The sequence below is a fragment of the Protopterus annectens genome, chromosome 8.part0 (assembly GCF_019279795.1).
Source record: "Protopterus annectens isolate FY-2018-M chromosome 8.part0, PAN1.0, whole genome shotgun sequence".
Lineage (NCBI taxonomy): Eukaryota > Metazoa > Chordata > Ceratodontiformes > Protopteridae > Protopterus > Protopterus annectens.
The window spans coordinates 1,771,446,107-1,771,461,712 of record NC_056741.1 but is presented as its reverse complement, the minus strand read 5'-3'; the positions used below and the strand labels follow the sequence as shown (position 1 = coordinate 1,771,461,712).

General features: G+C 36.7%; 1 protein-coding gene across 1 annotated transcript in view; it reads right to left on the bottom strand.

Moving 5' to 3' along the window:
• LOC122808562 (cytochrome P450 2F2-like) overlaps window positions 1-15,606 on the bottom strand; it is a 1,017,871-nt gene that overhangs the window by 330,765 nt on the left and 671,500 nt on the right. Inside the window, exon 7 of the mRNA XM_044079518.1 lies at window positions 4,023-4,161. Coding sequence (XP_043935453.1) covers window positions 4,023-4,161 — 139 coding nt within the window. The remainder of the gene's footprint in view (window positions 1-4,022; window positions 4,162-15,606) is intronic.

The window sequence follows — 15,606 nt, the reverse complement described above, 5'->3', positions numbered from 1 at the left end:
GTTGGTCATGCTGTTTTCCTTAGGGGCTTTGTTTGAGTGGCACACTGTTTAGGAGAGTTATGTGCCTTGTGATTAGTGTTGTGCTGTGGTAGTCGAGTGCATTTCTACCTTGGGGACCTCTGCTGTTTCGGTAGATTTTTATTGAGAGCCTCCACGAAGGTGAGTGTGTGGTTTGTGTTTTTATGTGAAGGCAGTGCTGGTGTGTGTTCTGGAGGGCTCTGTGTTCCGTGTGGTGAGGTGCAAGCGTTGACCTTCTCCTCTTGACCAGCTATTCCAGTCTTGGCTGGAGAGTGCATGGCTTCTAATTTGGATGTATAAGTGCATCTCTCACAAGTCTGAATGTTGGGAGGTAAGAGGAGAGGGTTGTTGGTGTACATGAGGTAGTTGCTACATTGCCTCAGGATGCCCAAGTTCACCAGGTTAATAGGAGAAAGCACAAGGAACTGACCTTTAGACATGCTTGGAGGGGTAGGCATTAATAATAAGTACTGGAGCTGTTTCCTTGTAGAATGTTTAGTGCTGGTAACACTTTTGTGTGCTACAATAATTGCTACAAGAAGTCTGGTAAAGTGCTAGAGTAATACACTAGTAAAAGTGCAGGAGAGGAGGGAACTAGCAGATCCAAGGGAAAATTTGAAAAGTAGACTTTGGCACCACTCAGAAGCTTACAAACAGTCCTGGATACAGCAAATCTGTATCTGGACTACGCTAGTTACAGGAAAGGTGGGAAACAAGCTCAAACGTGGGCTTTTAAACCAGAAAGTTGAAAGAGATGGAAAAACTGTCCATGTAGCTAATAAACTACAATTTCTGGGACAGAAACCATCCCTCGTGTTGTAGATAGGTTACCTGGGGCTTCCCACTCCCACTGATAAGCTAGATGGCTTCCCTCCAGCACAGAAAGAGTTGTGGGGGGGCTCAGAAGCTTACATACAGTCCTGGATACAGCAAATCTGTATCTGGACTAGACTAGTTACAGGAAAGGCAGGAAAAGCGCAAATGTGAGCTTTTAGACCAGAAAGTTGAAAGAGATGGAAAACTGCTCAAACGGCCAATAAACTACAATTTCTTGGCCAGAAACCAATCCTCTTGTAGTAGATAGGTTACCTAGTACGTACCACTTCCACTAATAAGCTAAAATGCTTCCCTCCACACAGAAAGGCTTTGGATGCTCAGAACCTTACAAACAGTCCTAGATACAGTAAATGTGTATCTGGACTAGACTAGTTACAGGAAAAGTGGGAAACAAGTGCAAATGTGGGCTTTTAAACCAGAAAGTTGAAAGAAATGGAAAAAACAGCCCAAACAGTCAATAAACTACAATTTCTAGGCCAGAAACAACTCCTCTTGTGGTAGATAGGCTACCAAGTGCTCACCACCCCCACTGATAAGCTAAAATGCTTCCCTCCAACACAGAAAGGCTTGGGGGGCTCAGAAGCTTACAAACAGTCCTGGATACAGCAAGTCTGTATCTGGACTAGACTAGTTACAGGAAAGGCGGGAAACAAGTGCAAATGCAGGCTTTTAAACCAAAAAGTTGAAAGAGATGGAAAAACTGCCCAAACAAGCAATAAACTACAATTTCTGGGCCAGAAACCTCTCTTGTGGCAGATAGGCCACCTACTGCTTACCACTCCCACTGATAAGCTAAAAGGCTTTCATCCAACACAGAAAGGCTTGGGGGCTCAGAAGCTTACAAACAGTCCTAGATACAGCAAATCTGTATCTGAACTAGACTGTTACAGGAAAAGTTGGAAACAAGTGCACATGTGGGCTTTTAAACCAGAAACTTGAAAGAGGTGAAAATAAATGCCCAGATGGCCAATAAACTACAATTTCTGGGCCAGAAACCACTCCTCTTGTGGTAAATGGGAACCTAGTGCTTACCACTCCCACTGATAAACTAAAAGGCTTCCCCCCAACACAGAAAAGCTCGGGGGCCTCAGAAGCTTACAAACAGTCCTACATACAGCAAGTTTGTATCTCAAATGGACTAGTTACAGGAAAGGCAGGAAACAAGCTTAGATTGTTTTTTTCAGAAAAGCAGCTAAAACAGAACTAAAACAAATCAAGTGCAGTATAAGCTAGCACACTTTAATGTGTAGCAATATTAAAGCAAATATAGTTTAAATAAATGCAGTCTCTTCAAACTGTATTCTGAACTGAATTCAATTATTGTTTTATTCAACCCTGAACAGTTAAAGTGCCAAAAATATACTATCAGCTGAGAAGCACACTCAGTCAGAACACAAGGAGATTCTAGCAAAGATTTTTTTTTTGTTTAGTAAAGTGGAAAGGGAGAAAGGAGAAACAGAAGATAATTCAAGGTTAAGGACCTAAGTGGTTTGGCCTTCTCAAATGTTCTCTCTGTATTAGGTAGAATGAACTAATGACACTAGACTAGGATAGAGCTGGGATAGAGCTGAACAGATGGGACTGGTAGGAGTGTCTGAAATCAAAATATGATCTCAGTGTACTTGGTTGAGTGAGCAAATGAGATGGACCCAGGAGGAGGGGCGGGCAATTCCAAAACCACCAAGATAAATACCACAACAAGAACAGGGAGGGAGGCTGGGAAACTAACTGCAGAGAGACAGAGAGACCGCAATATGAAACAAATAAACAAACAGAAAAATAAAATGCAGTACTATCTTTAACACTACAAGTTTGTTTTAATATCCAAATATTATTTCTGGCTTACAGAATGGCTTCACCCACATCTGGTCATCTGACTCTGTTTCCTGCACTATCCCCATTACTAGAAGCACTAGCATTTCCAGGGTTTAGCACTTATGTGCTACAATACACATTAGACCTTTAGCTAAGATTTATTACAGCATACGGAAGCCATAAAACAAGAAAATCATTCCACTCTTCCTATAGGAGCTACAGCCTATTCTCCAGCACAGATGTTGGGTCTCTGGCTCTATTCAAAACTGTGGGATAACATCATTATGGCTTAACCCATAAAATAATTGAATTTCCGATATATTTTAAACTTTGAGGTTAATCTCTTCTCTTCCAGTTCCCTGTTGAAACATATACTTAGTTAATTAGGTTACAATAATACATGCACATTTATTTTCCTTACAGTAGGAAGCACTGTTGATACATATCAACACAAGCAAACCTCACAAATACATTTTCAGCACATGCATCTGTACAAATCAGCTTGCTATACAAACTGCATTTAATTATTTGCAAAATTCCAGCTAGCTGGTCTGGCATATCTTACACATCCACTGCTCCACTTCTGGCATGGCTGGCAGTACCTCCTATCATCACAGTAACCATTTTTATTGGAAAGTTTTTTAAAAAAAACGAGCAGGATAAGATTAGGATTTTTAGTTGACAATGTAATAAGCACTTTCTATTGGATTACAAATTAATTGGTATTTAAGCGTGTATTAATTTATAATCTCATTATTTATATTTATACCTGGAATTTCATTTTTTTCTTCATCTATGTTCTGAAAAAGTCTCTTTTCAGTAAGGACGAAATTGCTCTGTGTTTTATTTCAAATGTGCTAAACTTCTCTGTTTTGTGGATCAAATAAAAAGACCATTTTTTACGACCTCTGGAGCAGCTCCGTGTTTTTTTTTTTTGCTGGATTGTCCTAGGATTCCCTTGTTTAGAGATTCATAGCTGCTGGTATCCGAGGGTCAATTTTTCACTTGGTTATAAATTGAAGTTCCTAATATGGTTGTTTGCAGAGACACCAATTTTGTGAAGAAAGGGTCAGAGTAAAAATAAAACATTATCATCATAACTGGCAATATGTTATAATAATAATTTAAATTTAACATCAAACGTTTATATGAAATAAACGCTAAACTGACTATTGATGTCTTTCCTCAATTTTTATAACCAAGAACACTGGTGGTTAGGGTGATGATAGTGACTGAAATACTGTTAGGAAACCAAAGAACAGTGTAGGAGTAAAATTCACCACAAGGTTTCATATTATTTTTTGTTGAACTTTGTTGTGTGCGGCAGATGTTTTAGTATGATTTTACTGTACCTTGTACATCAGGATAGGTCACCATTATAAGTAAAGTCCACCACATAATGTTTGCAATTGTGTCTGTCCCAGCAATCAGCAAATCCAACAAGATGTACATCAAGGCTTTTTCATCGAAGGATGATCCATCATTCTTTCTCTGAGAAGAGAATAAGAAATGTATATTCAGAATCTCTAAGGTCCATGTTTTTAGGACTTGTCAAATGAATGACCAAACAAAGTTGCTGCTCATTACCAGACCTCAGTTTGACTATTTACACAACAGTATATTATTAGATTTTATCAGACTGGCATATTTTCTTGTGCTAGGGTTGAATATTATTCTTTCCAATACTAGAAATGTATTGACCATATAGTTAAAATGGCATAGAGCTGTAATCAGTATCTAAAGCCAGATTTGGCATCATGTAAATTAACTTGGCACGTAAAAATCTACTGCCAATCATTAGCGGACCGGAGTTCCACTGTGGCAACCCCTAACCGGGAAAAGCCGAAAGACACAACAACAACAACAACTTATTTATATCAAATATGTCAAGACCTTATAATTTGACTACACATACACACAGGCATATGCACACACACACATGCACACACATGCATATACATATGTATGCATTTTATATATATATATATATATATATATATATATATATATATATATATATATATGTGTGTGTGTGTGTGCGTGTATATGTGTGTGTGTGTGTGTGTGTGTGTGTGTGTTTGTGTGTTTGTGCGTATATATATATATATATATATATATATATATATATACACACACACACACACACACACACACACACACACACACACACACACTCACACACACACACACACACACACACACACACACACACACACACACACACACACACACACACACACACATATACACACACACACTCATACTGCATATATGTGTGTGTGTGTTTTTGTTTGTCTGTTTTTGACCAGGTAAACCCGCTGAACACAACTGTCCTTTTTCAGTGGTGATCCAAAAATACTGTCTGGTTAAGTGATTTGCTCAAGGTCAAACAGTAGGCAAGTAAAGTATGAGTGTATAAAAGCCACATTCTTGGACATAGCAACTCAATAACAACTCAGACCTGTAGTTTCCTAGTTATATTTCTCATTATTCCTTCTTCCATATGTCACCTTTGTCTGTTTCTCATGCTTCTCTGAGCTGTGCCCTGGCAGCTCTCAAGATCTTCTCCATTATGTCCTCATAGATCATCCAACTCATTCCAACCCCAAATCATTCCATTATATTGTATGTGCTGCTTTCAACACCTGTCTTCCTCCTTCTTTCTGTCATTATTTCTCCTACAGTTTCCTGATATATTTTTCTTACTTCTTGTGATACTAGCAGTCTTTCCCTCTACTTCACAAATCCTTCCTCTATAACTGAACTCTGAACTCTAAGTACCAATCTGTCTCTTTTAGTTTCTGATATTGGCTTGCCTTTTTTATACCTCACTTTACCAATTCTTCATTCTACTCCTCTTTGCCTTTTTATCCATGCCAAAATGGTATTCTTAACTCCTAAGACAATATTATATTCCTTATTCTGCCCATTTCCTACTTTTTGTTTCTCTCATTTCACTACTTATAATATTTATACTGGGGCCCACTACTCTGCCCATGTTCTTAGTCTTTCTCTTCTGTTTCTGGCCACCAGTCTTTTCCAATTGGTAATTGTTACTTATCCACCATCAGGAACAACAGGCTTCCTATATACTCTCTTGAAATGTGCTACATTAAGCTCTTGTAAGCAGGGAAGAGCAGTACTCACTATCCAAGAGATAGTCTTACCTATTTTCTCAATATGCATGGCTTACTCCTTATCAGCCAGTGGCATCACCCTTGCTCTAAACACTTCTAATGTCTTTTGTCCAACAGCCTTTTGGTGTAACCATTATAAGATGCCTTCCCTGTACTCCAGCCATCATCATCCTGATTATATTTGATCTCCACCTCAAATACCTGTGTTATTCCTCTGTGAAGCTAAGATCTTCTCTCTATCTCTCTCTCTACCTCTCTCTTAACATTTGCCCTATAGTTCTTATTGAATCAATTTGCATACCTCTACCCATAAATATCTGGCACCTACATATTCTATAATCCTCCATGCCCCTCCTTATAGCCTCACCCAATTTGAGACCACTGCCCTCTTTTATATAAGCAGTGTGCATTATTCCTTCTCAGAATTATCCCATTCCATCATCCCATGACATTGTTCTCTGCCATAAGAGAACAATCATCTGTGCTGCCCAACATCTTTTCCTTTCCTTTTTTCTTTTGTCCAAGGTTTCCTTTACTCTTCTTGATAATACTTCAAATACCACTAAGAATATCTCTGGGGAAAACAGCCATTCTTATCTGTTGTCATGTAAGCATCCCTCTCCCTTAGGTGCCTTCCATTACATTTATATATTTATTAGTCAAACATTTTTTTATACATATATTTTTTATTATTAAAACTATATAAAATGAGTTGATCTATTATCAACCGAAGTCATATTTATTATTTATTCATAAAATATGTTATATGAATTATGACTTATATTTATATTTATATACAATCTGATATATCTTATATATAATTATTATTATTATTAGATTTTAGTCTCATTAGTATTATCTGGTTTTAGCCTTAGTATGAAATAAGTAATGTACATCAATTTCATTTATTTATTTATTTATCAATTTATATACACACCCAGTATATTTATTTTTCTTTTATGTAAAAATTTCTTTAATTTTCACATTTAAAACTATGCCATCCAATAAGATAGTAAATACTAAGATAAAAAGAAAATGATGTGAATATCCTTGCTATTATGATACTGTACCATTAAATTAGAGTTTTTATATTTGAATGAAAAAGTATGAACATTCTATATTATATACTGCATATTGATACCAGTGCTTATACTGGTTTACATTATATCTGTCCACAAACTATATGTAGAATAATACAAACTAAACAGAAATGAATTTTATTTTATTTTAATTTATTTTAAACTAATTGATGTCAATGAGTATTTTATTATTGTTGTCATATATCTTTAAATGGGTTTTGAAGGCATTGCTCTTAAAACTAATTGAAATTTAATTGATTTGAAAGAGCGGGAAATTAACCAATTTGAAAACTTTAATTATGCAATTAAGACCTGTATATAAAAGTGTATGATTTTTATTGTGAATTGTAACCTGAAGAAGCATACTTGGTGTATGCGAAAGCGCTTGTTATTCGTGTAATAAACAGATTCTTATTTTATCATATCGTGGTGATACTTGGTTGGTGCTGAACTTATTGTGCCTTCCATTACCTAATATCTCTGTTCATGGATTACAGTATAGACACTACACTTACCTCCTGAGTGTCTTTGTGACTCCTGTTTTCCATGACTGTTGTCTTCCTGATAAGTATCCATTGGAAGGCACACACTACTGAATCAAAAGCATTTTTAATGTTCAGTATTACCAGTCCAGCCTTTCTTAGCCCTTTCACCTCAGCACTGTCAACAACACTACAAAGCAGCCACCAGTTGTCACCTTTTGTCACCTTTTTACAAAACCTGGTACTTCTTGTACCAGGTAATGTAAACCAATGGTCTTATTGCCAGTACCTTAGCCAAAATGTTGATATCCCCATTTATCAGACATAAGATGTATAGTGTTTTGTATCCCACAATTTCTTGTTTCCTTGAGTAGAATTAAGGTTATTGCTTTCTAAATTGGACCCTGAGAGCTTCTTTTCCAGAGAGAACCTGTTAAAACTTCGGCTAACCTGTCCATGTAAGCCTTACAGGACTATGGACTCTACAGCATTACTTTCCTTGCCATTATGTATATCATTACATTATTATGCAACCTATGTTTAAAACATTTCCCTGAAGAATACAACTACTTATAAAAAGTTGCCATAACTTTTTTTTAATTTACCTGACAAATTTATCTGACCCTTTTGCAAACTTCCTGCTTTCCTTCTGCTTTCATGTCCTGCATTTTCCCACTTTGTCCTTAATAAAATTCTCCTAATTATCTCCTCCTCTATTTCTCTCACTTCCACAGTTTCTGTACTACACTTGAGTCTCAGCTTTTCTTGATTTACTTCCACCTACCACATTTCTCTCAGCACATTCTGCACAACAATTTTCATAGTTTCTAGTTTTGTCTTTTTTCTTCTAGATGCCTACCTTCATTGTTGTCTGCCACCACAGAGAATTAAGGTTATGAGCTATTAATGCGTTCTTTCCTGTAGTCCATGTATGAATCCCTCAGCCTCCATGTGTCTGCTGTATGACAATGAACAAATCATTTAACCAGACAGTGCTTCTGGGTAACTCCTTGTGTGCAGCAGTTTACCTGGTTAACAGTTAAATAAAAACAACAGTCTCACTCTCATCTCATCATGTTACCCTCTACTGATTCAGCTTTTCTTCACTGCCTTCTATGATTTGTTTACATTAGGTATGCTGTGCCATACTCATTTCTTTAATCTATATGGATTTCATCATCTCCTTGAGTCGTCCTTCATCCCAGTATGTCCAGCTTACTGACCTGCTACTTCCATCCATCTAGCAGCTAATGAAGCATAATATCATACAACCCTTTTGCTTTTTCTTCCAGATATCTGTCCATCCTCCTCTCTGTAGTCTTCTTCTCAGTCCCCATTGTCTCCTTTTGTTATGCTATAATTTTCGATAAAACTCAGACTGCCTTGTCAGCTACTGAGATCTGGATGCACCAAAATCACCTTTCTCTCAATGCTAACAAATCTAAAATACTACTATTCACACCCTCAAAATCTTTCTCCTTTGATAAAAATTCTTTCCAATTCCTTAGCCAAAGCAACTCTCCAATCAAAGTTGTTCCTTTGCCAAACTACTCAGTGTAACTATAGACAAACATCTCAAGTTCAAAATCCATATTCAGCAAAATATAAAGAAAACCCACCTAAAGCTAGGTATGCTATACAGGAACAACCACTTCCTCTCTACTTCTACCAGGCATACTCTGGCCTCCTCTTACCTCCTTCCCTCCCTTCTGTACAGCGCCCCGCTACTAACTAACCTATCCGCTTCCATCACTTCCAAACTTGAAAGCTGTTATAACAAAATTTCTAAATTTGCCACCACAGCCAAATATTCCCACTCATCACTGTGTGACCTGCCAATCCCTCAGCTGGTTAGAATTCACAAATTACCTGGACTTCCTCCAGCTCACTACAGCACATAAACTAATATTTAATCCAACCAAATGCCCTGCTCTAACTAACATCCTTCCCCCATACACCCCAAATGGAACTCTTAGATCTGAACATCAAAATATAATTACTGTCCACAAACCTAAACGTCCTGCTGGACAACTTTTCCTCTCCTTCTCCTTAGGTAAGAAATGGAACTCTCTCCCTTCCACACTAAGGACAATGTCAAACGCAAACAACTTCAAAACTCAGCTTTACACCTACCCCTCCTCTAAATGGGAATGTAACTGCATTTTCTCTACCTAGAACTCTTTAACAAAAGCCCCCTGGGAGGGTATCCTCCGGAGTTCCTAAGCACCTTATAGCTGGCTATATCTTTCTATAGCTAATTCCCATATGATCTCTCACACTCTGTAAATATTGTAAATAGCTTTAGACTTTTGAGTTTAACTGTGTGAATTTGTTGAAATGTATCTGCACAATATTTTTCCACTATGGGCAATATTGCTCATGCGTTGTATTATTTGCTATGTATTTGTGCTGGTACTTTTATTTTTATTGGACTGCTATCTTTACTGTAATCTGTTTTATGGAGCTTTTTTCAACAGGCTTCCATTGAAAATGGGCTCTCTGGGCCCAGTGGACTTCCCCTGAAATCAAACTGGAAATAATAATAAAATAAATAAACTTGTCTAATCCTAGGACGAGTGACATGGTAATGTTCCACTATATTCTCTATCTTCATGTTCCTAGCCATGTCTTTCCAAAGCATGAAAACTTTTCTGATGAAACCTGTTTTCATTCAGTGTATGAATGTTTCCTGTTTCCCTATTTTCCTGTCTTCCTATATCCTCATAGGCCTAATAATCCATCCTTCATCTCCAGTCTTGTCATTTCCCTGTACATCATTACCACATTATTCCTTCCTTACGTCCTTCTTTCCTCCATCCATTATATAATCTGCAGACTATTCTGTAATTTAGTTGCTCTGGCCTTTATCTGAGTTTCTTAGACTAATCTTTCTACTCTGATGATTCCTAGTTGGTGCTTTGATTGCACAGACTGTCCCTGTGATCATTTTCTCCACTTCAGGAATGCACTGTAAACAGATTTTGCCCAGCCTGGGGTGCCTATTTTTAAATGCTACTTTAAGATGATAGGTTGAAAGGCCTGGGAAATAAACCCTGTGCATTCTATATTTTCAGTGTTTGGTAGAAGGCTGCAGGCAAAATATCATAGTTTAGTTGTTGAATCTTTTGGCTTTTCCCGGTTAGGGGTCGCCACAGCGGAACTCCGGTCCGCTAATGATTGGCAGTAGATTTTTACTTACCGAGTTGCCAGCCCTGACGCACAACCTTCAACGAAGGTACGCCCATTCATGCATGTCTCCACACAGTATGGTGGGCTAATCTAGGAAGTGAATAAGCAAGGCTAGAGTTGTTGTCAATAACTTTTTCTACTCCAGTTGTTTTACCATTTGGATAATGTTGTAAACTACTTCCCTCATTCCATAACAGAAAAATCACAAAACTACCTACAAAATTCTGAGACAGTATTACTAGCACCACATTATGCTGTCTTTCAATGATCCGGATTAAAAAAAGATATGTGCTACTCTATAAAACATTGAACTCCAATATTATCAGTAAGACATTAAACTGAACAGCACTACTAATACACTCTTCACAAATGCAGAAAAAACATCCACATCAAACCATCAAACCATCAAATGGTTGTGCAAAAAAAAAAAAAAACAACAAAATACAAAGTAAAACAAACTTAAATTACACCCATCTACACTCTCATCCTTTACAAAATAAATTTTCTGTGGAGACTTTACCCCCCACATATACCACAGTATGTTGGACTTTGTCCTAATATAGCACTCTCATATACATATTATAAGGTCACATCAACACCTAATAAAATAAATTGTCATTATCAGAAATGTATTCAGTTTTTCTCTGATCAAGCATTTCCATTTATTTGAACTGAGACATTTTCAATCAGTCTTACTTAAAGTTGACTATTTGCAGTTCAACCTAAGACAGGTCAGTTTCATTAAAACTGTCACAACCACTCTAAATGCATAAAACACTCCAAAATACATCTGCCAATGCAAATACTTTTTCCCAGTTAAGTATATTTCTTTTGAAACTGTTAAACATTTTTCTGCTCTGCTTTAGCCTATATCATAACACTGTAAACTACATGCTAGATTTAGAGTCCAGGGTACCATTGTGTAGGCACACTGTGAAAAGACACATTTACCCTGAGATGAAAAGTATTCTGAATATCAAAATTTACATCAGGGTATGGTCTGAGCTAATCATACAGTAGCAGCCATGTTTTCCATGTGTGACATTGAAGTACACAAAGTGTCAGATGCTACCTATTCTGACAACTGCATGCTTCCTTAATCAAAACAGTTTATGACTTACTACATACAGACTTTCCATAGCATGCACTACACATGAATTTCATTCTGTATACATGGTGTCTTACTATTACTACGAACCAAAAAGACCACAAGCTGTTTAAAAAAGAGAAAGCGAGATATAGAGACGGAGCGGTAAAAAACAAACAAACTGTTTATTGAGTGCTTTCAGAAAAGGCAATGCTTCTCCTTCTTCAGAAAAAATGTGTGCCAATTAAGCACCATTTTATATAAAAAGATGTAATTAACTTAACTGTTCAATTAAAACTCTTGAAAGACAATTGTCTTTAAGAAGAAATTCCACAATAAAGACAGAAATTCTAAATTTTAAACATTAGAATACAAAGCAAGCGGACAACTTCCAAAAAAGCACAGCACTGAACCCACAAGTCAGGACACTTTTTAGCCCACAGTTAAAGAACCAATTCAAATATATAATAAACATTCATCTAAAATGCCAATTTTCATTTGAATATGTATGAGGCTGAAATTCACATTCAACCCTAAGCAAATGGAAAGGCAATGTATACAAAGGAATTATAACAAAACCAGTACAAGTGTAATAAACCATAAACAGGTATAAAAAACCTATGTCATTAAACAACTAGAAGGAAAAAATGATGATCAATACGGATTTTTAAAAACTAAAACTACTATATAAATAAAATACATCATGATATTAAGAATGGAAAGGTATACTTGAAAAGTGTACTTCTTTTATATATATATATAACTAAAAATCTGTCTACTATTAGCATACCCTTAAGTAGTGATATATAAGGGCTACAAACTAGGACTAATGTATCTAGATGCAAGAACACCTACATCTTCAGGGATAAATACTTTAAAATACATTTAACAGACACACACTCATTCAGCCCTGGAGGTAAGTAGGCTGCAGTTCTAATTTGCCAGAATAGTTCTTCCATTTCTAATTAAATTTGCCAGGGCCCACCCCTCTGGTCAAGTAAAACCTGTTTTAGTATTGCAAATAAACAGTTTGTTTTTTACCGCTCCATCTCTATATCTCGCTTTCTTGTTTTTAAACAGTTTGTGGTCTTTTTGGTTCGTAGTCGTTTGTGGCATGGCGAGTGAGACGAGAGTGGCTTCTCAAGGCTCAATGCTTTCACAAGAAGAGACGAATAATGGTTATAATGTTAATAATAATGAGAACATCTCATCCGGTGAGATGAATGCCGTTGGTAATTTAACGGCTCTAATTCATGCTTTAATGGGCCGGGTTGATAACCTTACGCAAAGAACGGACAATTTCACAAATAATGAGAGCACTGCTGTTGCACGAAGTAGCCCACAATGTGGTATGGACAAATTTAATACTCAACGAGAAGGAATGGAATTCAACCAGATCATAGGTGCAGTTAGAAATAACCATGTGCCTAGTGATACCCAAGTTGGTGTTGGTTCAATATTTAGCGACACTCAACCGAACCAAGGGTTACAAGTCCAGGAGGTTAATAGCTGTAATGGCAACAGTAACTTTCATGAAGCAGGAAGTAATTCCCCTCAGTCTATTGGGAATTTTTTAAGTAATAACAACTTCTTCGATGACAGTTCTCTGAACAGTGTACTCCATGAAGAATTACCCATGGTGAGTAACATTACTAATCTTATTAACGAATTTGATCATAAACTATTTCGCTGTAGAAAGCTACAGCTTGAAATAGCATATTTGGAAGAATGTCTGGTGAAGAAACTTATTCCTAAGGGACTTCGACAATGGAGGTACCCGGTGGGCTTGGTGGAATGGTCTGACTTTCACTGTGCACTTTTGAACCTTTTTGATAAACAAGGGTTCAAATTCATTACTCTACTTATGAACCACTACAAAAATGAGGTAGGCACTCTTAAAAGCTAGATGGAAATACTTGAACATGCAATCAAATCCAGTGCGGATTTTCCTCGCTACAAGTATGATTATATGCAAAGTTTTACTAGCACTGAAGCCACTATGGCTAAAATGTTAAATATCAAAAAGAAAAAATTGCAAGAGATGTACAGAAATATGCTAAAAAGAACGCATACCCTCGCCCACCTCTTATTTTTCAGCCTACTGTTGTAAATGGAGCTCCTTTAGAATTTGTTAATAATATTCAGGAAGACAATGACAGCTCCCAAAATGGAGAATTAAATAGTAGTTTAGAACAAGCACCTGTTCTCCGTAGGAGTGAAAGAATTAATAATAATTCTAACAACAATAAAACTTTTAATAACAACTCTCATATTCAATATCAGCAAAGGGGTACCGACAACAATCAGTCAAGTACAAGTTTTCAACATGGTTTTTCAGTGAACCAGAACAATCAGCATGCAAAGTCAAGGATAAACAGGAATAAGGGTCATACACGGAACAAACGGAGTCAGCGCAGGAGATAACTCAACCAAACTTAGGGAGTCCGCAAATTATTTCAAGTCTAGGAGGGGACTTTCATATTTACAACTTTACTGTGTTGAATATACCGCAGGACATGGTTGACTTTCTCTCCAAGGGCTTGACTTTTGTTCCAGATACCAACATGGACCTTGTTAAAACTATAATAGATTTAAAACTATTTGTTCATAAACTTAACCTGAAAGCCTTAATGGGTGTGAGCTCAACTCTTACCAACCCACTTAGGGTTTCAAGTTCGTTTAATCCACCACTTCATTCCAACTTATATTCTATTGAGAAGATGTGTGAGATTGACCTTAGAGCTTTAAGTACCAACAATGTTACTGATAGGAATGTTAATATTAATATCAATAGTAACCAACGTGACTTCATTAAGTTATTATGCGATTGTAGTATAAGAGTTATGAAACCTGATAAAGGGGGTGGACTTGTCTTTATGGATTATAATATCTATGTGGATAATGTGAAGAAACATCTCAACACTATAGCTTATGAACTAGTTAGTTCTAATGAGCTAAATATTGCACATAGAAAAATTAGGTCTACCCTTGAGGACCTTTTTCTTGAAGGTTCTATTGACATTGACTTATTTAATTACTTGACCATGGCAGCTCCTAGAATACCAGCTTTATTTGGCACACCCAAAATTCATAAGAAGATCACAGACCCCCCCGTTTAGACCGATTGTTGATGGGTGAGGTTCAATTACTTATGGGTGTGCAAAATATGTGGATAGTATTTTAAGACCTTTAGTGGAACAAGAGTCGCAAATTTGTAAGGACTCCTGGAGCTTCCTAACTGAACTTAGTAACACCCCCTTTCATCAAGAATACAGGTTTCTTACAATTGATGTTAGGGACCTCTATACGGTCATACACCAAAGTTTGGGTTTGGAATGGATTAGGGATTTTATGGTACTGAGACAGGTCATTGACAATACCATTTAATAATATAACAATCTCTTAGAGATTGTTTTGACTAACAACTATATGTTGTTTGATGGACAAATATATTTGCAGAAAACCGGGGTGGCAATGCTACCAAGCTTCGCTAATTGTATCATGGCGCATTGGGTGAAGACCCTATTATTTAAAAATTGTTTGTTCCAGAAAAATGTCGCTTGGTACACTCATTACCAAGTTCTTGGTTTGGAAAGGTCCAAGCTATTTGGTTCAGGAGTTTATCACCACAATTTCTGCTATGACTGACTTTTTTGAATTCACTTATAATTTACAATAGAATAACATAAATTTTTTAGATATACATTTGTCTAAAGATGTACTTAATTCTAGGTTTAAAAGTACCATATATAGGAAACCAACTTATTCCAATTCATTCCTCCATTTTACCAGCTGCCATCTTCACCATAAAAAAAAAGCGGTTGTTAAAGGCCAAATGGTGAGGGCAGCTAGGATGGTCTCTGATGAGACCGATTTTAATGATGAATGTGAACTTTTGGAATCCATGTTCGTTAATAGAGGTTACCCCTCATCTATGGTGGCAAAAATTTCTGCCGAAGTTA